The sequence below is a fragment of the Musa acuminata genome, chromosome BXJ2-4, assembly GCF_036884655.1.
Source record: "Musa acuminata AAA Group cultivar baxijiao chromosome BXJ2-4, Cavendish_Baxijiao_AAA, whole genome shotgun sequence".
Classification (NCBI taxonomy): domain Eukaryota; kingdom Viridiplantae; phylum Streptophyta; class Magnoliopsida; order Zingiberales; family Musaceae; genus Musa; species Musa acuminata.
In genome coordinates this window covers 47,695,136-47,721,122 of record NC_088341.1, presented here as the reverse complement: position 1 = coordinate 47,721,122, position 25,987 = coordinate 47,695,136, and the positions used below count along the sequence as shown (strand labels likewise).

At 40.6% G+C, this 25,987-nt stretch overlaps 4 protein-coding genes across 4 annotated transcripts; 1 reads left to right on the top strand and 3 right to left on the bottom strand.

Moving 5' to 3' along the window:
• The first annotated feature begins 2,977 nt into the window (after positions 1 to 2,977).
• On the top strand, positions 2,978 to 4,767 carry LOC103982080 (uncharacterized). Its single transcript, XM_009398886.3, has 2 exons — positions 2,978 to 3,615; positions 4,553 to 4,767. The coding sequence occupies exons 1-2, from the start codon at positions 3,368 to 3,370 to the stop codon at positions 4,608 to 4,610; spliced, it is 306 nt and encodes a 101-aa protein (XP_009397161.2). The 5' UTR covers positions 2,978 to 3,367; the 3' UTR covers positions 4,611 to 4,767.
• A 1,082-nt stretch (positions 4,768 to 5,849) lies between these two features.
• On the bottom strand, positions 5,850 to 7,627 carry LOC135611380 (histone H2A.6-like). The gene is made up of 2 exons (XM_065107121.1): positions 7,398 to 7,627; positions 5,850 to 6,834 (listed from the first exon to the last, which is right to left on the bottom strand). The coding sequence occupies exons 1-2, from the start codon at positions 7,584 to 7,586 to the stop codon at positions 6,622 to 6,624; spliced, it is 402 nt and encodes a 133-aa protein (XP_064963193.1). The 5' UTR covers positions 7,587 to 7,627; the 3' UTR covers positions 5,850 to 6,621.
• An 850-nt stretch (positions 7,628 to 8,477) lies between these two features.
• LOC103982082 (sulfite exporter TauE/SafE family protein 1) lies at positions 8,478 to 15,447 on the bottom strand. Its single transcript, XM_009398889.3, has 4 exons — positions 14,434 to 15,447; positions 9,483 to 9,632; positions 9,249 to 9,395; positions 8,478 to 8,874 (listed from the first exon to the last, which is right to left on the bottom strand). Exons 1-4 carry the CDS (start codon positions 15,226 to 15,228, stop codon positions 8,563 to 8,565), a joined length of 1,404 nt encoding a protein of 467 aa, XP_009397164.2. The 5' UTR covers positions 15,229 to 15,447; the 3' UTR covers positions 8,478 to 8,562.
• A 2,052-nt stretch (positions 15,448 to 17,499) lies between these two features.
• On the bottom strand, positions 17,500 to 21,468 carry LOC135611379 (probable galacturonosyltransferase 12). The gene is made up of 6 exons (XM_065107120.1): positions 21,079 to 21,468; positions 19,499 to 19,557; positions 19,218 to 19,373; positions 18,554 to 19,144; positions 18,125 to 18,427; positions 17,500 to 18,008 (listed from the first exon to the last, which is right to left on the bottom strand). The coding sequence occupies exons 1-6, from the start codon at positions 21,287 to 21,289 to the stop codon at positions 17,727 to 17,729; spliced, it is 1,602 nt and encodes a 533-aa protein (XP_064963192.1). The 5' UTR covers positions 21,290 to 21,468; the 3' UTR covers positions 17,500 to 17,726.
• Between the last annotated feature and the right edge of the window lie 4,519 nt (positions 21,469 to 25,987).

Below are 25,987 nucleotides of genomic sequence, written 5' to 3'. Positions count from 1 at the left end.
CTATATTTAAGTACTAGTGCATTAAAATAATTTATCACTCGAAGACATTACTTGATTCATATTTGGTACTGAAGACCCGGCTCCCTGAGTTCATGGAACCTCAACATTGAGGACAAGACTGATTTGGAGAGGGTGGGCTTGATAGGACCCTAGCAAGGTTGGGTCCTACCCAACCAAGAAGTAGTTAATAAAAAACCTGTGAGATTGTAATAAACCCCACCTGGCCGCCTCTATCCTATAAAGAAGAGTGGCTAGGTTTTATATTTGGGCCTTTGGGCTTCCTAGTTGTCGCCCCCCCTTTTACTAGGTCAGTTGGCTAGGGTTGAGGGCAAAATGGGTAACTCACTTAGGAAGCAGCCTCTAGGGCTAGGGTTTGGAGCCCTATATAAAACTGTAACCTCCATCTATTTAAGAATAAGATCTATCTATAATCGTAGCCATTTAGCCGACTTCTAGGAGGGTGGAACCCCTATAGGGTTCCAAGGGTTGATCTCCCCTCAAAGATCAATCTACATAGAATTCCTCTGGGGTTTTATTATACCACCTTCAGAAAATATCGGTCCCTATAGTGAGATCGTGTTGGTAAAAGATTCTACGAATGACTCTAGGCCAGCCCTCGTAGGGGCTTGGCGCCCCACCTCCCGTGAACTTTACAGCTCCAAGACAAGAGGATCAACCTCCCTCAAATTGCAAGGATCCATATCAACAAATAGGGAAAGCACAAAGTGACCTGACATTGAAATAGGTGACGATGAAAGGCCAAAACTAGAAGCAGGCAAAACTAAAAACAGGGCCAAAATGCTATATAACGACCCATGGGTAGCCCAATGAGCACCGAAGATGGCTCACCTTCCATAAAGTAACACATGCATGTATATACCTTGGAACAATGCGAGATCGTGTACTGCCTTCCAGAGACATCTACAGTAAAAGACACGCCCCCAAGACCTCTAGAACCCTAAAATAGCAACACAAGACCCGCTATGACGGATTCATTCTCCCACCCAAGCGGTCGAGCCAAGACTCGCTACGGTGGAAGCCATTACTACGGATTCATTCTCTTGCTAAGTGGTCGAGCCCAGTCCTGTTATAATGGAAGCCACTATGACGGATTCATTCTCTTGCCTAAGCAATTGAGCGAAGACCCGCTACGGAGAGCTCATACTCCCGCCTAAGTGGTCATGCCAAGACCCGCTACAAGCAAATAGATCGGTTAAAGGCAATAATATGCAGTTGAAATTTTTTACAGTAATCCTTCGTCCGCAAGGATGATAATTTTTATGACAAAAGGAATTCGCAGCACGGGATAGAGAAACAGACATCTTCTTGGTATTTTAAATGAAAAATTACAGCAGTAAAAGGTATTGGTGATAGGAGAATATCATATCTCTAATACAATTGGAGGTGACAATAGTAGATTAATTTGATCTACAGTAGAAGATGACGGTGGAGATGACGACATTAAGAGCAATTGTGAGAATTTCTTGGCTAGTGGTGGGCGGCAGGCGTGGCAGGAAAAGCAGCAAGATCGCTGCTCTGATACCAGATGATACAACCCCAGAGGAATTATATGTAGATTGATCTTTAAGGGAGATCAACCCTTGGAACGCTATAGGGGTTCCACCCTCCTAGAAGTCGGCCAAATGACTACAATTGTGGATAGATCTTATTCTAAAAGAGATAGAAGCTACATGCTTATATAGGGCTCCAAACCCTAGCCCTAGGGGCTGCTTCCTAAAAATGGGGTAATCGACTCAGTAAAAAGGGGGCGACGATTATGATGTCTAAATATAAACCCTAGCCACTCTTATTTATAAGATAGAGATGATTATGTGGGATTTATTATAATCTCACAAGATTTTTTTTAGCTACTTTTGGTTGAGTAGGACTCACCTACTCAACCCGTTCCTATCAAAGCTTGCCACGCCAACTCTCTATGTCCGCGCCTCATGCCAACACCTTGCAGGCCATCTCTCGATGACGGCTCTCTACCCCCGTACCTCACGCCAACTCCTCACAATAGTTCTCTACTCCAGCTCTCTATCGTGGCTCTCTGCGCCCACGTCTCATGTCAACTTTTCACGACAGTTCTTCACGCTAGTTCACTACGATGGCACCTCACACATACTCCCTGTAGGCCAGCTCTCGATAGTGACGCTCTACCCTCACACCTTACGCTAGCTCTTTACAAGAGTTCTCCACGTTAGTTTTTCTGAGCAAAGACTTCATTTTAGGCACAGAACCAAATCGAACTGAGCTGATGGCCTCAGTGTTACAATAGATTTAAAGAATGGTATACGTCGTGCCACCATCATTTCCCGCACAAACTCAAAGATAAAAGGAAGTGTTAAACAGTCATCAGATTGTAGTCAAACGTTCAAACCACACACTTCTCTCAACGTGACCCTCTTCCAAATCCCCAATTAAAACCGTGCTCTTGCTTCTCTACACGTCTCCTCACATTTACCAAATTTGTGATCAGACGTGTTAGATTGCCAATAAAAAAGGTACTTGATCGACAGGGAAAGAGGCGGTAGACCACACACCGTCTCACTTGGCCTCTGTTGTCCCATATTACAATTTTATCATTCCAAAGGTGTTGAATGGACCTGCGTAACCCGTGGGGGTGTGGAACCTGGTGTGACCACACAGCTTTCTGATCAAGTGGGCCTCGAAATGGTCGTGGCAGATAACCAATTAATAATGACCAGATGCTTGTCTTATAATATCCTCGTCCTTATCCATCCACCCTGGCGACTCTGGAATTGCTCCCCGTACACACAGGCGCTACTTCATCCGTGAGTGTGCTGGGGATGGAATTGGGACATGGCACCAACGTGTCGGCTGCGCAGCGATGGGAAATTGAGGTAATTTGATCGGGTGGGGATGCCCCAACCGGCGTTCCACGGATTATTCCTGCGTGCGGCTCTTGGTTTTGTGCGCATGGAGTGGCTGTCGTAAACGGAAAGGGGAAACCTGATCGGATGCATCGGATTCCTTGCTGTGTGCGTGCGTGGATGGATGTACATGCTAAGCGGAATGGCTCACCATCCATCACTCGCTGAGACCTACGCCTCCTACCCCACCCACCATCGATTGATTCCAAAGAAACCAGACGTCATTACCCGACGGTCGAGAATCGGAGCCTCGCGGATCTCAGGTGCTGATTACAAACAAAAACAATCCGTCCCCATGAAATTTCATGATCCAAAGGGTGGCCCGACCGACGTCGATGTCAACTCACAGTCATCCAAAGGGTGGGTAGTTTGGTCAATATAAATCCAACGAGGAGGTCCCTATTCATACTCATCGGCCAAGCGAGAAAGGATCCACGGTGGAATACGCAATTTCCTCGACAGAGGGCGATATGAGGCTACTGGAATTCCCCTGCGGCCGGCGAGCCATACGGCCGGATAAGGAGGCGCCGGCAGCCAAGGAGTGCGAGGGCAAGCGCCGGAGGAGGGCGTCGGCGTGGCGGCCGTCGTTGGTCGTGATCTCAGAGGACGCGGCGCTGATGGGGGATAAGGCGGTGCCCAAGGGTGGCGGCGGACCGCGGAAGGCGAAAGCCCAAGCGACGCGTAGGTTTGTTCCGCGGCCCTTCAAGGACGACCATGGGTAATCAATCAGCTCTCTCTCTCTCTCTCTCTCTCTCTCTCTCTCTCTCTCTTGTCGTAGGAAGACAACGTTTCCCATTCCCCATAGAATCTAATTGCAGTGGGTAGCTTCTTCGGAGTTGTAGATTTTTTGTTTTCTCCCTCTCTCATCACAGTTCATACATGCAAGACGCCTTCTCTTCCTCTGTGTGTGTGTGTGTGTGTGTGTGTGTGTGTGTGTCCGCTTTCTCGGTTAGTAGATAACGTAGCCTCCACCGAGTGGACCAAAGGATATCTATCCTAATTGGTTAAATAGAAAATATATAAGAGAATAAATGGTTAGATTCTCTGCAAAATTTTCCTAAATTCAAGGTGGGAGACAGACCAGCAGGGAAAGGAAGGTGGGCAATCACACCTACGGTTGAAGGAAGAGAGGTTGTTGGGTCTCTGTCCGATCTTTATTACAGAATTAAATTGCGTCCCCCATTCTCATTTATTTGAACGAAAAACAATTTACGTTACTATTGGTAGGGTCTTTTATACATATCTTCGTCAGCATTTTTTTCATTATAGGTTATCTTCTCAGAGAAGAAGAAGAAGAAGAAGAAGAAGTTAGTATTCATTATCTCTTGAGAATGAGAGGTTAAACGATTTTCGATTTATAAACGGCATTACATACTGACTGAAATCATGTTACCTATCACTGAAGTGAAAAAAATAACTAGGCACTTGCAAAAGACGGTGGCCGGCGTCTAAATCTCAGTATGTTATAGCAGAGTGTGACTGCTGACTTGTGGATCATCATCATCCATGGAATATTTGTTATGGTCCATATTATTGTTATAATGCATTATAACGTGTGTCATATTTTATGCTGTGATGCATGGCACCATCCATAAAACTCTGCATAACGAGTATTTACTGTTCGGACTAAGATTTCCGTGTGTGATGTGTTTCAGGCAGTATGCGGTGGCTGCGGTTGTTCCCGCTTTTGCTCCGGCGGCCTTCATTTTCTAAAGCTTCGCCCGCCATGTACATACATAATTAATAACGGCGGCCTTCTTCAAGATCTGCCTTGTACATATCATCATCTTTCTTTTTTTCAGTTAGAAATCTCCCACAGTTGATAAAACAGATTTATGAAACATCAGAGATCGAGGTGATTGCCGCGCAATTCATCTTTGTTGAACTCAATCACCACATAGCCTCAAATTTGTCGAATAAGCATTTGCCGTGTTCGGTGGCCGGAGAGGGGATGGATGGTAAACAATCAATCCTTTTCAGCCCAATACTTGATAAAATGCCGGACAGAAAAGTCGAATGAACATGTCCCATTCTGAAAGCCATTACATTCCAGACGCCTTGAAGGATTCTTTTCTTTCTTTTTTTTTAGATAAAACTATATATTATTTGCTATAACGAAAAGAGGTCAACGATGGAATCGAATAGAAGACACGGTCAACTATTCGATGCCTTGCCTGCTTGCCTGCTATGGTTCCTCCCCATGCGATGATCAACTACTGCAAGATCGGCTTGAACGGATGGTTGCCCAAAGTGTGCGACAGGATAAAGACCAATCAGGCAAGCCTATTGCTTGCTTTATTTATTCATCTTTACTTGCTTCGCACCTACTTACGATTTCAGCTGCACCATTTCCAGACTTGAATGGGATAAATAGGTGTAACAAACTGAAGCTGATGTGAGTGAGAGCAAAGAGCTGTGATTAACAAATTGTTACACGTACGACGACTGCTTACAAGAATGTTCGTTCCCTGATGAATTGTCGCCACCGTTTTTGAAGGAAAAGAAATCGAAATCGTCCCATGAATTGTTCGAAAACAATTCCTTCTTCTTCCACGCATATAACACCTTTCAAAGATCAAGAATATTGTTAGCCTGATATATTTACGCAGATATCATCAGGATCCGGTTATCCGACCTAAGCCAAGCTTCCTTTGCTATCGAGTCACAAAGAAACACTTATATCGCTACTACTCTATTATAGCCCTTTATCGAATGAGAGGACCTCGATCGATTAGTAAGGAACCTGTTGATATACTATGTTTTTATATTAACCAATAATAATAATAATAATAATAAGTAGATAAGGTCAAGCGTTCACTGTGTCATTCGTGACGTTGTGCCACCGGAGCCTCAGTTGATAGTACATTTACTGTCGAGGGTGGAGCAACATTGGTGGACTTCTCCAATTCTAGATTTGCAACAAACCCGAGATTCGTCTTGGAAGACAATATATTAAACAATAAAAAACAAATTCCAAGTAATTTTGTTTATTCGGCCTGTAATCGTTAGCCGACTTCTGAACGCAGACGAAGCACGTCGAGCTATTCCGCATGACATTCGTCGCCCGCTGCTTTTGCATTCGGGCGACCGAAGTCGCCGCCGCCGCATGAATCTTCTTCACCTCGACACACGCAGTGATCCGCATCATTTTTTTTTTGTGTGTGTGTATGAGTGGGAAAACAAACATATGATTAAGGTTCGAGTCAGGCATAATCCCTCATCGTAAGGTGCAGAAAACCCATTCTTCGATGTTACTGCACGTCAGCGATCATTAACATGCATGTGTCTCCTGTACGAGACGATGGACGCGTAAGCTGTTCCTCCGCCAGGTAAACGGTGCTCCGCTTCCGATCCAAACCAAGCTGCCCTCTGTTAAACAGCATCAGCGATTCGCCTGCGGAATCATCCTGGTCTCATCGAGCATTGCGTCAAAGCAGGCAGACATCACGATGTGGCCTGACTAACTAATCCGACACATTCAGGAATCCGACCATTTTTGTGGAGCACACAACACCTTGGACGTACAAAGCAAATGAAATCAGACATCGGCACGCCGCTATGTACACGGTATTTCCCGCTCCAAGCCGCTACCCGATTCCTAAGCAATCAACTTCTGAGAGTAAGACACTTAATTAGAGAGAGCACGTCGTTGATCGGTCACCGTGACGGACCAGGCCGGCAGCCGCCCCTTTTTCCTTCTTTAGAAATCTTCCAGCAACGAGGCTTAGCTCTCGCCATCGCCGGCGGCGGAGTGCTTGGAGGCCTTCTTGGGGAGTAGCAGATTGTGGATGTTGGGCATCACGCCGCCGCTGGCGATGGTGACGGAGCCCAGCAGCTTCGTCAGCTCGTCGTCGTTCCGCACCGCCAACTGGATGTGGCGGGGCACGATCCGAGTCTTCTTGTTGTCCCGCGCTGCATTGCCCGCCAGCTCCAACACCTAAACATGCCCACCACCATCCACATGCACTCGGTGATTGCTAATTTACCAACTCCTTACAACAAAAGAATGAGTATAGAAGAAAAGACAGTAACCCAAAGTTGCTTGCGCAAAGTAATTAGACGTAAAGAAAGAGAGATTTCATATATGCATGTCAAACAAAGAGTTCCAAAAGTGTCGGCAACTAATGCTCAAAAGAAACCACAAAAAAGAGAGGGAAAAAAAAAACTACACTTGCGGAAAAATAACGAAAAATCAGCTACACTTATGGAAAAATTTTCAAAAACACTATACTCGACAAACATCCTAATTTTCTCGAAAACGATTTATTAAAAAAAGAATCTTGTTTAATTCAACGAATTGCAAAAAACAAATCTAAACACAGTGGGTTACGGAGCTTAAAGTCACCGAAGAAAATACAAAGAAACGTAAATTGATCCCAACCTTTCCCCCTTTTTTTTTTGCTTTTTTGTTGCATACCACCCGTGTGACGATATAGATGGATGGGAGATCAAGATGGCCATATGAGAATAGAAGAAAGACAGATCCAAAGAGACACAAACCTCAGCAGCAAGATACTCGAGAACGGCGGCGAGGTAGACGGGGGCACCGGCGCCGACTCGCTCGGCGTACTTGCCGGCCTTCAAGAACCGCGCAATCCGGCCAACAGGGAACTGGAGGCCAGCCTTGCTACTCCTCGACGTCCCCTTCTTCGCCGCACCCGAGGCTAACGTCTTCCCTCTTCCCGCCATCGCTCTTCAAAACTCGAATCGGACAAAGAGAGAGAAAGCACTCGATCTAGTGAGAGCGAACGGATGGTTAGACCAGCGCACATTTATATAGCGCACCGACGGGGGATGCGAGTCCAATGACGTAGAACCACACGGATTAATGCGGAGGGCCGTCGGATCTGCAGACGAATGGACGACAAGGATCGATGCTGCTGTCTTCCTCAAGGACGGTGGTGATCTCGACACTGTTGGTTGCAGCCGCTCTAGCGTCGGCCCTACAGGTTCGGCTACAGGCTCCGTTCATGCGTCTGTTACTCATTTGAATTTTAGTCGATGTGGCCGCATCAGGAACTCGAATCAAACCTACGTTCGTGCTCCAAACTTGACCTTGTCACAGATCTACTAGCATCAAAGAGATAATGATCCTTCGTCAGGGGGGTGTATCTGATAAAGATCTCATACCGTATTCTTATGATTATTTTTTGTCTCCTATGATGGTACGACTAGACAGTTGTACTAATTCGATTAGATTTTGGATCGTAATCAAAGGACGATGACCATTTGAAGGTGTTGATTAGATAGAATACGGTACACTGTTCTTCTGTACCATTGCATCTATTATCCTTCCGGTTGCTGAATAGTCTCCTTTATCATATGTCACCGATGCATTTATTTTCACAATTTTGCAGTTAAAATGTGCATGCATGCATACTCGATTAACTTTAATCTGCAATCTCCCAAAGATTCGGTGACTTGAGTTCCACAGAGAAAATGGACAAATTTTCCTTGTAATTAATTAATCAACACACTCGTGTTTGATTCCTTTTTTTTTTTTTTTATCTTTGAAGTTTTCGAGCTTATTAACCTTCTTTATTATGAAACAAGTGTAAAAAAAAAAAAAACACAGGGTGCTAAAGAAAAGAGCTTAAGGCCAGGACTGTAGTGCTCAAAGTTTGGGTTTAACATGGTAATTAGCAGAGCCGAGGCCTGTGCAAACTTAGCATGGTGGTCTGAAGCCCATATACTTTCCGCTCGTGTACTCGTTCCATACATCGGCCGTGCCATAGCAAACTACGGTGATGGTGCTGAGTGACATCACCGCCGTGACTGTGAACACGGTAAGAGACACTCTGCCGCCTGACTTCACTATGATTCTTTTCATGACCACCAAACCAGTAGCTGAAGCTACGAAGCACAGCGCTGCGTAAACCGAAGCTCGACCGATTCCCGTCATGCCCAGGATTACATACTGAAGGGCGGTCATCGAGGCCGAGAACATCACCATGAAAGTGCTCGTTGCTGCTGCAGTCTACCAAAAGAGCCAGGGAGTGTGTTAGCGGACAATCCAACAACACTCGTCCGGTGACGATAAAACATAGAAACGTGTGTATACTTGCACGAATGAACTACTACGTGCATATTTCAAACTCATAGCTGAAGTATCCGTTTATGCCTTGGGCTACTACTGGTAACTTGGAATGGCAAATAAAGTTGCATTTTCCTTAAGCAAAAATCAGATAAAAGTCCTCAATTGCCGCTGGTATAAGAAAGATACCCAAAAAGAATCTTCTGCATGATTCTACTTAGCTTTTAAGAGAATCCTTCAGGACGTAGCTTTAGCTGCCACGTTTTTAAAGTCACTGGTTTGCTTAGACCGGGAAAAGTCCAGAAAACAAGTCTCACCTGAGGAGCTATCCCAATCTGAAGAAGCACGGGGTTCAGGAGCAATCCTCCACCAATGCCAAAGAGGCCACTCAAAGCCCCTGCTGATAGTGCCGCCGATGGAAAGACAAACATGGGAAGTGCCGCCATCCCTGTTCCTACTTTGTCCTGGGATAAAATAGGCTGCGAACTCGTTAGATGATCCGTGGACGAGTCAATTCCCAAATTAGATCCATGCCGGTCCAGTCGACTCACCTCGCCTTCTTCTTGCTGACGACAATTCTTCTTCTTCTTCTTCTTCTTTTTCTCATACAGAACATATAACGTGAAAGCAATTGACAGAGGAACCTGAGAAAATGTGATCGACCAATAGGCAACTCCACATGGTTTTAAGTTCATTGCACCCTGAGAAGAACAATCGAAGTTCACAAAGTGTGCAACTTATGTCTATAAAATATAGGATGAGCCAAGGACTGAGAGTTCTTTGAAGCGTTGTATATGCTCATCATTTACCTGCTAATCAAAAGAAGCAGCTTTCTATTTTATAGAATACAAGAAAGTAAGCACTGGTGGTACTTTATAGATTCAAATCATTCATCACCAAAAACAAAAACAAAAAAAAGCATTTTATATCTATAGGTTACTAATTTACATCTGAGTCAGCTTCACGCTGTCGACGTCTGTCGCAGTGCGAGAACGAAGACCTACACCCTTTCGACGTGATCATTTTTACTTGTTTTATATGGTCACCGTACTTGTCTTACTAGGCTCATTCAGGCTCAGCTAATCAGGCGCCCAAGATAAAAACAGAGGAATGAGATGATTTACTATTTTTTGCCTTTGGCCTCATCCCACAACTCCTACAATGAAGAGACTATGGCCACAAGAATGGTACCAATTAGATCAATATAAATATAATTAAATTATGATTATGATTATTGATCAATAAAAATAAAGTTCACTTATTATAGAATTATTTAGGAGATGATTTTGATAAAAAAAATTTTAATTACTATCTAGATCCTCTACTCTTGCATGTAAAAGGATAGGATATTCGATAGATAAAACATCAGAAATTGAGATTATAAATCTATTCTTAATCTCCCTTAGTTCCTATTCCATCGCTCATAGTGATCACATGAAAAATAGGAAGAATTGAGAAGACAAATCTAGTTCTCCTTATAGATCGATATTGTTATTTCTTTCAAATCGGATAACGATGCTTTTGCAGATTAAAAAATAGATATTTAGAACGATAACGAAAGGTACACACTCATAATATTTGATCTATGATTATTTGATTTTAATTTATAGTATTAAAATTTTTCATATAATAGTATAATTATAGTTTTTATGCTGACAATTAGTATATGAGTTATCTTTGAAATCTAAATATTTTAGATCATAAAAGTATATCATATGTATTTTGTATTTAGATCTATATTTGAAATGTTGTGACACCGTTATTATGTTGCCATCGTGGGCAACGAATATGTTGGTTGGCATTGCTATTACCTATAATGGTAGGATTTGAGTCCAACATTGATTGATTTAGACCTAATTTGGTAAGAGTTTAATTTTTGATCGATTTTGGCCTTAGTCAAATTTTATTTTGATCGAATCTTGGTTTTGACTAATTTTGACTTCAGTCAACTCTAATTTTGAGTGATCTAATTGAGTTAATGTTTGACTCAAATCTATGAGCTCATTTTGGGTAACTCAATTTTAGACTTTTCCAATTAAAGAAGGTTAACTAGTCTAATTTAAGGTTCCATACAAAATTTTAGAAAAACCTATAAATTATTATTTTCTTTTATAATTTTCTCATATGAAATATCGGTATTTTTTTATTATTTTATTATAATATTTAAATTTTAATTATTAATTTTGAATATTTATGTGGTTATTCATATTCATATTAAAAAATTATAAAATAATATTTATTTTTATATAAAGATATGATTTATGTTTTATCATGATTATAATTATCATATGAGTTTTTCTTATATTAATTAATATTTAATAATTATTATGATTATTATTTTATTAATATTGAACTACTTGTATAGGAACATATTGAAGAAAAATTATTAAATATTATTTATAATTAATTTTCTTAAGTTTTATATGACTTGTAGTCATCAAAGTGATCTAAAATGATAAGCTTTTGGAATATAAATTATAATAAATATTTTATCATTTACATGACATTTAAAATATATTTTATATTCTTATATTAATCTTATAGTTGCTAAAGTGGTTTGAACTAATAAATTTATAAAATTATATTATAAAATTAGTCTTAAATGATATTAATAAGCATAATATTCATAATGACATTCATAATTAGGAGATTTAGATCATTCTTAAGAATTATCTATTTAGAATAATTATGTGATAAAGTAGAATTATATTATTTTAAATATTCTTATAGTTAAAGGTTGTATACTCAAGGATAGTAACACTATTCTATAAAGGAAGATATTAATCTTTCATACTTGTAAAATCTTGTGTGAACATTAAATATATCAATATTTTATTCAAAGATGAAATAAAGATTATATTAATGATTTAATCTTTATTTAAAAAAATTAAAAAAATTATTATTATATTATTATAGTAGTACTTTCCATTATATTATTGTACTTTTGATGTCCTTATATTTTTAGATTAAATTATTATAAATAGTTTGAACATATATAATTTAAACAATGTATGTTAAACCTTATCTTAGAAGAATCATAAACTTAACTATTGAAAATTATATTAAACAAATAAATAAAATAAATAATTAAGAAAGATCTATTTATGCTTAGTTTTATGATGATTACTAATAATATTTAGATTTCTATATAACTTACATATTGAAATTTGATTGATATCTTTATAAAAGAATTGACTATAGTTTAGTATTATGGGATTTGACGAATTCCAAGACATATCCTCGTAATGACTAACAAAGCTATAATGTAAAAAAAAAATAGACATGGCAAGTATTTCTCATGCAATTTATTTTTAATTATCTTCATTCTTAGTTTATCTCATTTAAAGTTCATTACAACATAAATAAAAAATAAATAAAACTTAAATGAGTTGACCAGTATATAGAAGAATTAAGATTAAAATAAGAAAGATCTTGTGATTTTCTTAATACCATTGAATCTTAGATTTTGATTGTAAAATTAATTGAACAAATTCATGAGGATAAACAACAACATAACAATCCATATTTTTTAGAAGATTTTAAAGAGAAAAGAAGCCAATCATTTTTATTATTAAATGGTATGTATAAAAAAATCAAACATAGGAATCAAAATGATCCCTTATTATTTTCATAAGTAAGAAGTGATGATTTTAAAAAATGGCATAATGTAATAAAAAAAAGTTAAAATTAATGAACCAATAATCATTAAATTATATAATAATTATAAAAGAGTCTCTTATAAATTAATCTTAAGATTGAACATGACTCAAAAAGTAATATTGAATGATATAAAGTCAAACTTATAGTCAAATATTTTATTCATAAAAAAGACATAAACTATAACAAGATATTTTTTTAGTTCTTAAATGAACTCATTAACAATCATCATGATGTTAAAAGCCTATTATGATCTTAAGTTACATCATATAAATATAAAAATAAGTTTTTCGAATGAGGATCTAGGTGAAAAAATTTACATGAAACAACCTAAAGGAATCGTAGAGAAAGGGGAAAAAATTTTGGCCTACACACTTAGAAAAATCATTTGTAACTTTAAACAAGGTTATAGTTAATAATTTTCATAAAATCATTACTTCCTTTAGAGTTAAAAAAATATTATTGATCAATATTTATATTTGAATGTCAATGAGAGCAAATTTATTATATTGTTTGTGGATGATGTTTCTCATCAGAAATTTTAAAATGATTGATATAAATAAGATAACTTATGTTATTGGGAAGATGTCTCAAATATTATTAAGAATATCTCAGAAAGAATATATTAATCGAGTCTTAAAGAGATTTTAGTTAAAGCTAGTGTCCTAAGATTAACTTGTTGATCAAGTCGAGTCTTAAAGATATCTCAAAGATTGTTTAGCTAATAATATACTCATTATCATAGGTGAAAATTTTAGTTAAAGCTAGTGTCCTAAGATTAACTTAGAAAAGAATTAAATAAAAATATTTCTTATGAATGTGCAATTTGAAGTCTATTATATATTTAAGTCTATACCAAATCAAATATCAATTTTATAATAAGAAATACTAGATGGATATTAGAGTTACTCATAAATGAAACATTAGAAGGCTACCAATAAAATAATAAGATGTCAGTAAAAGATGAAGTATTATATACTTACATACAAGAGATTATATTAGTTTAAATGATAAGATTTTCATATACTGATTTTGTAAATTATCTTGATAATAAGAAATATATTTTATGATTTATATTTATATTATCTCGAGAGATAATTTTTAAGAATAGTATAATACAAATTATATGATAAAAAATAACAACTGATATCATAATATGCTTTGAGGCCACTAATCACTGTAAAATTTTATCTTGCACTTGGTGGAGTTAGATTCGATTGCTAAGTTGCTAATGGAAAGAAAATATAATAGGAAAATATGGGAAAAAAATAAATCAACAGTATTTATTTCTCTAAAAATAGCAAATATTTTAGCAAATTTAAGTATTTTATAGTTAGAGAAATAGTTGAACAATGTTAATTGAAAATTTGAATTATACTATATTGATTACTAATTCATTTCCTAAGGCCTTACATCCCATGCTTTCATGATTGAGCTCATGAGCAACCTATAAAACATATGGTGATATATATTTAAATAAATATTATAATTGATATTTTTTTATTTATATAATTAAAGTTATATATATATATATATTATAATTGATGTGATGATATGATTATATGGGTTAGTATTGTATTAGAAAATACTAATAATATTATGATATACAGAGAAGAGTTTGATATTAATGACATATAATTGTTATAACTCACATTGCTAATTTGACTTAACTGAGTATTATTGTATTGGTTAGACTTATGACTTATTTTATAAAATTCATGATCATATATAAATTATTTTAAAAAATATTATGAATGATATCAAAAGATACATAATCATAATATTTGATTATTAAATATATATATATATTTTTTGTAGATTTTCTATGTTCAGGTATAAACTTACCTTGCCATGCTTGCCTCCTATGAGAAGATGCAGAAGGAAAAATAAGGCCCACACCATCGCCAAAACCACCGTATCCTCCCAAGGGAACCTCATCATCCTGCCCTCTGGCGCACCGCCCAGGAGAGCCTCTTCCACGCCGCCATTCGCACCCTCTGCACCTCCATTCCCCTCCCATCCGCAACCATCACTTCGTTCCATCTCTTGGGTCTCAGAGTTCCAGCACCTAAGCCCGGCCTTGCATGTCCTGTAAGTCGAGCATGCAAGGAAGACGGCAAATAGGACGACAATGAGCCACTCCGGGAACATGATGTTACAGATGACCCCCAGGCTGACCCCTGCCAGCATACTGGGTTGCGAGAGGAGCGCAATGTCATAATTGATCAAAGGCTTTTTGGCTGCTTCCGGGCCATGGTTAGTGAGGATGACGTTGTACAGAACATTGGCTAAGGAACCCCCTGTGACCATGAAAGCCGAGTAAGTGGTGGCTACCTTCAGGTCTAGTCCGGCCACCAGATTGAGGATGGGGAGGAACAAAGAACCGCCACTGACCCCTCCTGCACTCGAAACAGAGGCAGCGATGAAGCAGAGAACACACGAGATGATAGTGTGGTAGCCCAGGCTTGCCTCCCTTTGTATGGACTCCTTCCAGCGATCTCTTAGGTTCAGGAGGAGCTCTATGCCGTGGAGCTGAGACGTGGACTCGGTGGCTCCTGCAACGGAGAGGCGGGTTGTGGTGAGGACGGTCAGTGGGAGGAGGAGCAGTACACATTGGAGAAGGAATAGGGAGTCGTTCATGGGGCGGGTCAGGTGGATATAATAACTGCTGTGGGTTACGACAGAGAAGAGTTCCTTCCTCGAGAGGATGAGGAGGCGGCCTGTTTCAACACCATGGATCACATGAATGCCTCATGGTATAATCCTACGTTTGCAGTAGAATTTAAGAACGTCGGCAACTTTTGTGAAGATAAAGCTCATCTCTCTCTCTCTCTCTCTCTCTCTCTCTTGGCTTTTTTCTGTGTGGCCAAGTCACGCTAGTGTCTCATCCTAGCAGCAACGACGTGGATTCACCGCCAAACCTTGTTGATATTAGAAAAGGGTTGTGTTTGCGTTCCGTTGGCCGTCGAAATGTCAGAATAATGCTTTCTTCTGTTTTCTTTTGTCGATGTCTTTGTTGGGTTGGGAGGGGGGCCATGATTCTTCTTTTTTATTTTGGACGCTTCCGTTGATGGGTGGGAATCGTACTCGGTAAAAGTCGCTAGCTATCTACCACTGATGGACACACCCACTACTCGGAGTCTCGATCACCTTTCCCCTCTGAAAACGTGAAGCTTTGTTGATTCCATCGAAGGCAGTAGATGCGTGGCCCAGGTTTCGGAGAGGACACTACACCTCTCGTCACCCAGCCATGCAAATCCAAATCCAAATCCAAATCCAAATCCAAATCCACCCGACTTAACTAGGAAGCTCAAAGTTTGGAAACCTAATCCTACTCATTTGGATTGACTGAGCCACCTGGCGTTGCTTAATTTTATTAATCACGCATCCAAGTGGACGGCGTGTCCCGTGTTTCCATCGGGCCCACACATACAGAGCCTCCCGCCCATTGATCGGGCCTCCGAGCGCACTGATGACAGCTCCTGCACTGAATCAATGTTGATGTACACCAGTTTTACAGGATAGCTAAGACCGCGAATCCAAATAGTGGTCTCATGGAAAAGCTTTGCAGGGAAAACAATTGTGGCTTCAGGGTCGAACGGAAATTGGTATACCAAGGAGGAAACTACAGTTCACCGTTGATGTCATGCTGAACCAGTGGTTCAATTTAAACGCATGCAATCCCCGCAGCAAGCCACCCTCTTCAGGTACACATAATTAAGTCGTCTACAGTTGAACCTGTTTGGTCCAGCCTCTTCGCTCCTGCGACTCTGGTACTCTCAGCACATGAAGAATGGCATGAGGCAACAATTAAGTGCCTTCCCTATATTATTAGCTAGCAGCTTCAAACTCCTTGGATGCATGCGTGGATGAGTTTTATTTAGCTCTGCTCTTGTTGGCATAAAATTCATATCATGTCTTATCTAATGACTCGAAAGCTTCTAGATGGAATCATACTGATTAATATAACTTAACATCATAATATTGGAGCGTAAAACGCTGATCACACTTGATAAAACTGGATCGACGCATCCCTCGTAGCATGTCATTTCTTCCTCTGAAAATGTAACAAGATGGGCAGTCAATTTAATGTAGCCTATCATGTCTTATCTAATCACTTGATACGCTTCCTATAATTTAGCGAACTACACAGTATGTGGGGAGCTGAAGCTTCCACCCTGCCGTACTCGACCTTTTTTATGATAGCCTTCCGATGGAAGAAGGGTAATGAAAGTTGGTTTATTTTCTTGGGGAAAATAAAAATCCACATAAATTATTCCTCATGTTGGGAATTACCTCCTGATCTGATGTATTCTGAAATAGGTTCTCCGCTGCATCACGTTATCACGATATCAACCCGCGTGATATCAGCGATCTAGTTTATACGTTTCGAACGATGCAATCTATTTGAAACGATGGCATCCGTTCCTGGGAGCAGTGGTCTCGATGGACTGTCTCTTAGGAAACAGAAGAGGATAAACTTGATTGGTTAGCAAAACCAAATGAGTTGCAAGCAATAAATATTAGGAAAAGTTACACAGTTAAATAGTGATGCCTTGAGCGGCGACTTGCATCGTGCTACAAAAGCCTCAGCAATTGGCTCCGTCGGTCAAGAAAGACGATGATGGGAGAGAGAAAGGGCTTGCAACTTCAGCATGCACAGACACGCATCCCGCTCGAGTTCGCCATCTCCGTCCGTGCGAGAAGGAAGCGATCATGTTGGAAAACAAGAGAACAATTCGGTGGCAAGTTCACTTACCACCCAAGAGACGGAGATCCGAGAGTGGCAGGCATCGTCCAGGTTGGTTCAATGTACAAGAGAACAATTGTAGGTTCCTTCTCGGCCATAGTTCAAATGATGGTATTAAGACCCCCTGACATTTCTCTTTATTCCTTTCGGACACAAACTCATGAAAACAATAAATGCATCATTCATTCATGATCCAGAATCGTATCGACAGATCCCCAAAATCTTTCCTAGACGAGGAAAAAGGAGGCATGCAGGACTCTGACTATTACACTTGCTTGGCTTCCTACATCAGCTTGCAAGTCTCTGAGCGCATCGAACAAATTTTGCCCTTCCTCATGCTCGATTCCTTGCGGTCATTGCAGTGATAGTTTCGCCAGGTCCATCCCCGTTAAGCTCTGATGTTACAAGCTCTGATCAACTTGTCCGACAAATTCAGGTACTTGGCCCACAGAGGTCTGATTTCTGGGAATGCTATGTCCAACCAAGGCTTAGCTCTGCCGTTGAAATGGACCACAGCTGCTTTCTCTGCATCCTCCACCGTAGTATTTTCTTGGTAGCCAAGACCCAACATGTGCCAGTAAGGATCAATGACATGGACATGACCATGGAAGGCTATTAAGCCTGGAGGTAGAGTCCCCAACTGCCAAAGACTCAAATCTGATTCCAAGTTCTATGTGGGATGAAGAGGAAGAGAAAACAGGGTAAGGGATGAGTCCAAGACAGGAAATAACAAAAAATTAACTCACAGCAGCAACTGCTGGATGCTTTGACAACTTGTAAACGTACCATCTGTAGCCAGTGGTAATAAGTGACACTGATGTTGGTCTTCCTCCACGCCTCTAGATCGAAGACATTCATGCCATATGCCCAAGCACACTCATCCGGTTGGAAATTTTTAGATATTAGCGGATGAGAGAAGTTCAAATAGTGCTTCAATCTCTTTGACATCACAAATTTATCCGCGCCCCTGCATGTCTCCACCGCGCCATTTACTTTGCCTTGTAGATCAATGTCCCATAATGGCGAAAGATCGGCTTGGACGACGACGTCATCATCGAGAAACACGACCTTGTTAAGGCTAGGAAACAACTGCAGTATGCCGGGAATGCCAATCGTCAAAGGTTGCTCCATCTCGGGCAGAACTCAGCATGAGAAGCATGTAATGTAATATGTAATGACACCTCATCTCAAACTCAAAACTCTGCTAAAGCTCACCTCAGGCAGATGGATTCTTATATGGTTCATGACAGAGTGATACTTGGGGCTCAAAGCCTGCAGCTTGGCCGCCACGATGATGGGTTTCTCGCTAACGTTTGCGACGATCGCCGAGGATCCTCCCCGGAAGTGCGACCGAGCAGCCCGGTCCTTCTCCATGGCCTCCATCACCGGGACCCTCCCCCTGGTGAACCAGTCGAAGTGGTGCAGCGCCTTCACCTCCACGACCGCGGGGGCCAGCGGGTGCAGCGAGAACCAGGCCTGCATGGGCGCGTATGTCTTGCGGTCCGTGATCACGTGCAGCACCACCGAGCCCGGGAGGAGGGCGTTGGCCACGAGGGAGGCGGCCACCACCGCGGCGGCGAGCACGTTGTCGGAGGCTAGGACGAAGTGGTACAGCTCGGGGTCCACCAGGGCAGGGACCCGCTCCGGGGCCGGCAGCTGGTGACGGGCCCCGACGTTGGTGGAGTGCTCCTGGGCCAGCCGGAGGGCCAGGCAATGGAGCGGCTTGGGGATGCTGCTGGACGCCACGTGGCGGTACAGGTACTCCTGTATCTTGGCCACCCTCGTCTTTTGGTCCAGCAGCGAGACCTGCAGGCAACGGTCAACGGTGGCGGTCAACACTCCAAGTCCCAAACATTGCTCTTGGGCAAGCACCACCCACCATTGCTCTGAGCCGCAAGGCAAACGTTTTGGCATCGGTTCTGTCGCTCTTCATCTCTTCGATGAATTCCTCCAACGTCTGCGGTACATCCGACCCAGCCGTCGGTTCGTCCGGCTCGGGTCCTTCCAACATCCGATAAATCTCCTCTGGAACAGTCTGCGAGACCATGTGGTTGTCAATTTTTTGTTTTTACGAGCAGTCAGGTTCTTTGTCTATTCATTTGTTTATTGTCGGATGCTTGAAATTAAAGCTAAGTTCGTTTCAAGGCAACCGAAGCGTACCACTGAGGCTGAGTCCGGCCGCCTCCACATTCTTGGACCCAATCTCTTGCCTATGCATCCTGAGACAGCCAACAATCAGAGTACATGGAGGACAAGTATTCTAAGGGAGATAACACGAGAAAAAATTAGCTTATTTTTGTTTTATTGTCTCTTCTTCTTTTTGCATAGGTGGAAAGAAGAAGGCTAAAGTAAATCCGGAATCCGGGCGACACTTGAAACAACAGTTCATCATTCGCTTTATACCACCGCATCGATTTATAACTCCAAATATACCGAACCAGCCTTTTCAGCTGCCGTGTCCTCTTCACCCCCCACCGTGCTCCACAGGGGAAACGAGGAGCCTAATCTAATCACGGTACTTGCCTTTTTTTTTTTTTTGCCTTGGGTTCTTCTTTTGGTCGAACGGACGTCTTTTAGATTGGATGCATGCTACAGATTCAGCTTATGACAGGGCAGCTACCTTGTTCAGTAAATCGTGATCTTTAGTTGGTGGTGTGATGAATCACAGGTCCCCATCTGCCGCCTCTCCAACTGCTCTGAAAGTTAGACATGAACAAATTGATTTTTTTTTTTTTTTTACTGCCTTTGATTAGCACACATTCTAACTTTTTAGGAATATAAGCTAAACATGTTCATTATATTCCTACGGATTAATTTGCTGGAGTATGAAGATCATTACACCAACCAACATTTCAACTCTCCAAGTTTCTAGCTCATTACTCCATCGAGTTATCTAACTTTGTTCGGTAATATGGTTTAACTGATCTTATAATATATCTTATTCCCTTTACTTTTTCTCATTTCACCAACTGTATATGGTAAAGAACTAAATAAATAGCTGAGAACATCATCTTTTGGTCATTCATCTAGCAATGCGCAATGCAATTGGCTGTTGCATTTTTCAAGTCCTCACTGAACAAACGTAGGTCAGTGTCTTCTGAATCCGATCGATAGAAAAGCAGTTGTCAAAAAGCACTAATACAGCATTTCCACAGTTCTCTCTCTCTCTCTCTCTCTCTCTCTCTCTCTCTCTCTCTCTATGTATATATATATATATATATACAGTGGTCACGATGACGGCATTCGTTGTTTCCTATGCGCCTCGCACATAACCAAGGCACTGGCACCGGCGATATGCACAGCCAATTATATGGCATAATGATGACAAGTATATAACAAAAGTATAATAATAGGAACTTCAAGATGAAAGGTTTGAGGACTTATCTAAACAATGACAAGAGCCAATTATAGAGCATAATGACAACAAGTATATGACACAAGTATAATAATAGGAACTTCAATGAAGATGAAAGGTTTAAGGGCTTATCTAGCCAATGACAAGAAACTTTTACGACTCAGTAGAGCGTCATTACGAAAGGACCAATACGTGATATATATATATATATATATATATATATATATATATATATATATATATATATATATATATCCAGCCATGTCCAAAAATAAAAAAAATAATAAAAACACTACATTACTTACCATCTCATTGTAATACGTAAGGCAGAGAATTAAGAAAGAAGAGATGAGAGGAGCATCATCAGCAAGATCAATGACGCTACCTAAAGAAGAGCACTGGGTCTCTCCCTCGATGGTATCCATTGCCGTCAATACAAAGATGAACCTGAGCAAGAACGTCATGAAGAGAAGGGAGTAGATGACCATCTTGTATGAAAGCCTCCGGGATGTAACCTTAACTTTGATGAATTCCCTCACCCCCTTCCCCGGGAACACTGTGACGTGCCTCATGCTGGGCGATATGTGGAGCTGCATAGTAACTCCAAAATAAAATGAATTCTGGTACCGATCGGTCGATCACCAAATGCTGGGCTGGTTCCTCTCGGGACAACCAGGAGTCGTATCGAGAGAGCACGGTAGAAGAAGAGACGTTCCCCGGGACTGTAATAGGAGACCAGACCAGACCAGTTCTGGTGTCAAGGTTGCTATCGACCACCTACCATCGCTTAGCATTTGGGTTATTGATCCTCCTGCCTTTGTAGTGTGCAAAGAACCCGTAATGGGGGAGTTGTTGGAGAAAGGGACGGAGGTTGAGGGCGCGAGCGGCCATGAAGAGTGGTGGTTTGGTGGGGTTGTTTTACGTATGAAACTTGTTGCTATTCTCTGATGACCAAATTATTAGTTTATTTATTAATTTAATTTACTTGCTTTCCAAGCATAGGAGGCAGAATAGATGAGAAGCTGCTGTCCATGTTTTGATAATGTGTCATTCTTGCTTCCTTTTAACTTCAAATAAAGGAGGGGAAATTAAGTAACCAAAGCCCGATCCTTGAGAACAGACGGGGACCGTCCAACCATAGTTTTTTTCTTTCTTTCTTTCTTTCTTTCTTTCTTTCTTTTTCCTTCGACAACCCCACTCTGGTTTGACTTCAATTTAATCAGTGCAATCCCCCCAGGTGAATTGTTGTCGTAAATGCCAAAATATAGTAGCTAGCGATTAGAGATTTAATGGATATATCCCTCCCGAGTGACAGACAAGACAGATGAGTGGGGAACCGCTAAACTACACTGTTAAAAAACAAACTAAACTTGATCAAAAATATCAAGTTCCTTCCAAGTGTGAAAGTCTTTGACCGGACATCTTTACGTCTCTCTTCTTCCCCTGTATCCACAAAAGGTAAAAAAGGGAAGATTTCTCCCACAGACTGACATTTCCTTGAAAGATTAGATCATCGTGTGACAGACCGCAATTGCCTGAAATGTGGTCAAGAGACCAGCCAAACTGCAAACACAAAGTTGCAACAGATTAGGATAGAAAAAAATAACAAGTACTTAATGGCAGATGGAAAGTTGCAACAGCTTAGGATAGCCTCGATAAGGGCCAGCAGCTGCTTGAATTCATCCCACTTAGCAACTTAACCATCTTCGTTTTGTCTGGTCTCAATATAATTCGGAATTGCCAGTTTCTTGCTAACTTGTTGACCCACTAAATTCATAAACAAAATAATAATAATAATAATAATAATAATAATAATAATAATAATAATAATAATCCAAAGAAACATGATTTCCTCGTTATCCAACATCGATCACAACGTTAGCTGCTATATATTATAAATGGTAGACAAGAAAGTAAAAAGGGAAAGAAACCGTACATATAGCATTATTACAACAGTATATCGAGCCTTAGTGAGCATACAAGTTCTAGGTAACGATACAAGTTCCATGTCTGGTCGTCGCATGGAAGACCTGCCTGCTCTTTCAGGTGAAGTTGTATCACGCTCCGCCGATGCTAAACCAACATAAGCAAATGGCATACGCTCGTCCGAGAAAAACTCGGAGCTCACTACGGATATTATTCGAAGAGGACTTGAAATGATATGATGTAATTAACGGGCTTTTTCTCTGCGGAGAAATTGGAGACTTGCATGATGCAGCATGTTGGTCGCAAATAAATTTGACCCAGCAACTCGATCACGCACTAGAAGAAGATCACGTACGTATGTACGTACGTACGTACGTTAATCCCACACAAGACGAGGGAGGGTTATCCCAAATGAATTTGCCAACCGCTAGCTCGCATCAGAATGCAGCGTAGCTCCAACCCAGGCATGAGATTTCCATGGTCATGCAGGCTTGAAAGTATAATTATTAGTAACAAAACAAACAAGCGCAAACGTACGCTTCGAAAAGCAAAACGGAAACCGAGGGCATCGGCAGCACTGATGAGCCGAGCACGACGCCTCCATGACTCGACCTTGGTCTCGTTACAAACGACACTGGGATCGAGGACAGGCCGAGTGCACTCATCTAGGTCAGGTCAAACTGCCGAAAGCTACCCCTTATCAAGAATACGTATATATGTAAGTAGCGCGAGATCGAGGAAGTCAATATGACACTGATTCGTTGGGCATGCACTATGGACCACTATGTTCCATGCGAAAGGGTGTATCGACTATCGAGGAACATGCATGCAAGGAGCCCATTAAACATATATATTTATCTTCTGTTTACCATGGTAGTCTTGTATCAAAGAAGCTAAAGATAACCATGCAACAGTACAAGTCTGCGTTGGAGGCATAACAGAGCTTCGGTATGTATTTTGGATTGCTTCACTCGGTAAAAATGACCTCATCTCAAAGCTACGAGTTGGAGCCGCTCATCGCTTTCACCAGAGCAGGCGGATGGATGCTGACCGAGTCTTGCAACGCACGCTTCGTGTGTCGTGGTGTCCACAACCGTCAATAATTTTCTGTTACTTTGTCAATTCTGGAAAGCCCGCAAAAAAGTAAAAGTTGCAGCAATCATCTTCGTGATTGAGATTCCACATGATTTGTCCATTCGAGTTGGGTCGGAGTTTGTCGCGGTGTTCAGTTGAGCCACCCACCTCCCGAAGAATCATATCCCACCCCCACGCACTTTTTTTATTTTCCTGGACCCGATCCCGATTTAATGCTATTATGACGTTTGAATTTCTAAAGATACGTCAATCGTGAAATCTAGCATGTCACTTCGACATGCATGGCATAAATAATCCTTTATCGACCTACGTTTGTATTTGTATTGATTCGATAATTTCATCCTCATCGGCCTCTGGTTGTGATGGAGTCTATAGATCGAAAACATAATATTTCATAATTATTTTATCCATTTCTTAATCACACGTCATGATTTTATCGAAAATATTATAATAAATAATAATAATAATGATGAAAAAAAAGGAAAAGACTCGAGTGAGACGGGATTCTAATGAGGTTGCAAGCAATTCCTCGATAATTTCTTGTTCGTTTTATGCTGTCACGAAGACGGTGTTAGTATAAAATTTCTTATATGTTATATATAATATAAAAAATAAATTTTTATGTTAAAATTGAAATTAAATAATATTAGATATAATACTTACCTTTTGATGTCATCTGAAAATGATCTTTATAAGATCATTTTTAATTTATAAAAAAAAATTAGACTTTTCTTCTCATCTCTCTTTATTTATAATCTCTCAACTATATACTTAATATATCTTTATTATAATATAAACTTCGAAGATAGCGCAGCCAAAAAAGAAGGGCTTGGGCTGTCTTCAGTCCCCCAAAGCAAGTCCGAAGAAACAGCCCTGGGTCATGATATGCAAGACATTGCAAGTTCTCTGAGGACCCAAAGTTGTAATGTTGCTTCCTTTTTTCCCCTTCGTCTTTTGGGGGCTCTCGGTGGATCTTGGGAGTTGGGACTGAGGGATGAGGAACAATGTGCATATGCATCAGGAGGATGGTGGGTCGAAGAACGGCCGGAGCGGCGGCAACGGGTTCTTCTCCGTCCGTTCGCTGTCGAACTGCGTGAGGATTGTGTCCTCCGGCGCGTCCAACGTCGCGTCTACCGTCCGTGAGGCGGGGGTGTCCTCAGTCTCCGATCGCCGTGATGATGCAGGCAGCGATGAGGTACTTCTTGGGCGCATCTCGTTTTAATAATTCGAGCTTGTATTTTGCTTTTGTTCGGATGGGGAATTAGTTGATTGTGGGATTCTTTGAACGCATGGAACACCGGTAGTTAATTATTAAATACCAGAAAAAAGGGAGTAATTTGATTGCATGCTTTCCTCTGCTATGCAAAATTGTCGGAGCAGCAAGTAATATGGTAACTTGCCGGACCTATTTTCTGGCTTACATAAGTTTCCTATTGCATCCTTGTGAAGCCAACTGCTTGTTTTATTTCGGTGGTGCGAAAGATACCTCGCTTCGGAATCAAATATCTTTTCCATTGTTTGGTATTTCAGCTGAATTTTCCAGCATTTAAGTTTCCTCTTGGCACTCTCTCTCTCTCTTTCTCTCTAGTGCTTTTTATAGTGAAGTCTAAAGAGAACACCCCTTGGTCGCATGTGCATGAAGTAGGAATACATGAACGCCATTATTTCTGGAGCCTTTCGGAAATGCTTTATCAGTCTGCCAAAGAAAAAAGATGATCACATGCATATGTAAGCCATCTAGTCTCGTTTACAGTGGGTATTAGCTTGCATGTCATATTGAGTTTATGTTAATCTTCCATATCATCAGTTGTGATTTTTTTTTTTTACAAAAGTGAGTGTATAATTATGATCAGCAACAGGAATTCCAGATGACATCTATTTTCATCTTGAAAATATGGAATTTTGCCATCCTTCAATCGATTCTCATGATTTTTGTTTGTCATTGTGTGTGGTTTTGGTTATGTATAGTCTTGGTAGCACTAATTGGTTTTACTTTTCTGGGAATGTGCATCTTCATACAGCATGCTTGTACTGTGTAAAATTTCATCTGAATGCAATTGAGATTAAGCAGTTTGTGTGAGCAACATGATCTGCTAAATTTCTTTAACATAAAAATAAGATTTTCTTTCAACAAAGCAAAATAATATTACTTATTGAAGATAGCTAGAAATATATTAAGAGCAATGAATTAGGTCAATCATGTGCACTAGGGTAATTCCAGGATGAGCTAGTCAACGCAAACTTGAATATATCTACTTGAAGTATATTACTTG

What these genes read in the sequence shown, in the direction of transcription:
- LOC135611380 (XM_065107121.1), bottom strand. Translation starts at nt 7,586, where the DNA reads ATGGCGGGAAGAGGGAAGACGTTAGCCTCGGGTGCGGCGAAGAAGGGG. An exon ending in TCGAGTATCTTGCTGCTGAG is followed by an intron (nt 6,835 to 7,397) that starts GTTTGTGTCTCT and finishes GGGCATGTTTAG; the next exon opens with GTGTTGGAGCTGGCGGGCAA.
- LOC103982082 (XM_009398889.3), bottom strand. Translation starts at nt 15,228, where the DNA reads ATGAACGACTCCCTATTCCTTCTCCAATGTGTACTGCTCCTCCTCCCA. An exon ending in TAGGAGGCAAGCATGGCAAG is followed by an intron (nt 9,633 to 14,433) that starts GTAAGTTTATAC and finishes TGTTCTTCTCAG; the next exon opens with GGTGCAATGAACTTAAAACC. An exon ending in GTCAGCAAGAAGAAGGCGAG is followed by an intron (nt 9,396 to 9,482) that starts GTGAGTCGACTG and finishes ATTTTATCCCAG; the next exon opens with GACAAAGTAGGAACAGGGAT.
- LOC135611379 (XM_065107120.1), bottom strand. Translation starts at nt 21,289, where the DNA reads ATGCAGCTCCACATATCGCCCAGCATGAGGCACGTCACAGTGTTCCCG. An exon ending in GACCCAGTGCTCTTCTTTAG is followed by an intron (nt 19,558 to 21,078) that starts GTAGCGTCATTG and finishes TGGCTGTCTCAG; the next exon opens with GATGCATAGGCAAGAGATTG. An exon ending in GGCCGGACTCAGCCTCAGTG is followed by an intron (nt 19,374 to 19,498) that starts GTACGCTTCGGT and finishes ATGGTCTCGCAG; the next exon opens with ACTGTTCCAGAGGAGATTTA.
- LOC103982080 (XM_009398886.3), top strand. Translation starts at nt 3,368, where the DNA reads ATGAGGCTACTGGAATTCCCCTGCGGCCGGCGAGCCATACGGCCGGAT. An exon ending in CCCTTCAAGGACGACCATGG is followed by an intron (nt 3,616 to 4,552) that starts GTAATCAATCAG and finishes GATGTGTTTCAG; the next exon opens with GCAGTATGCGGTGGCTGCGG.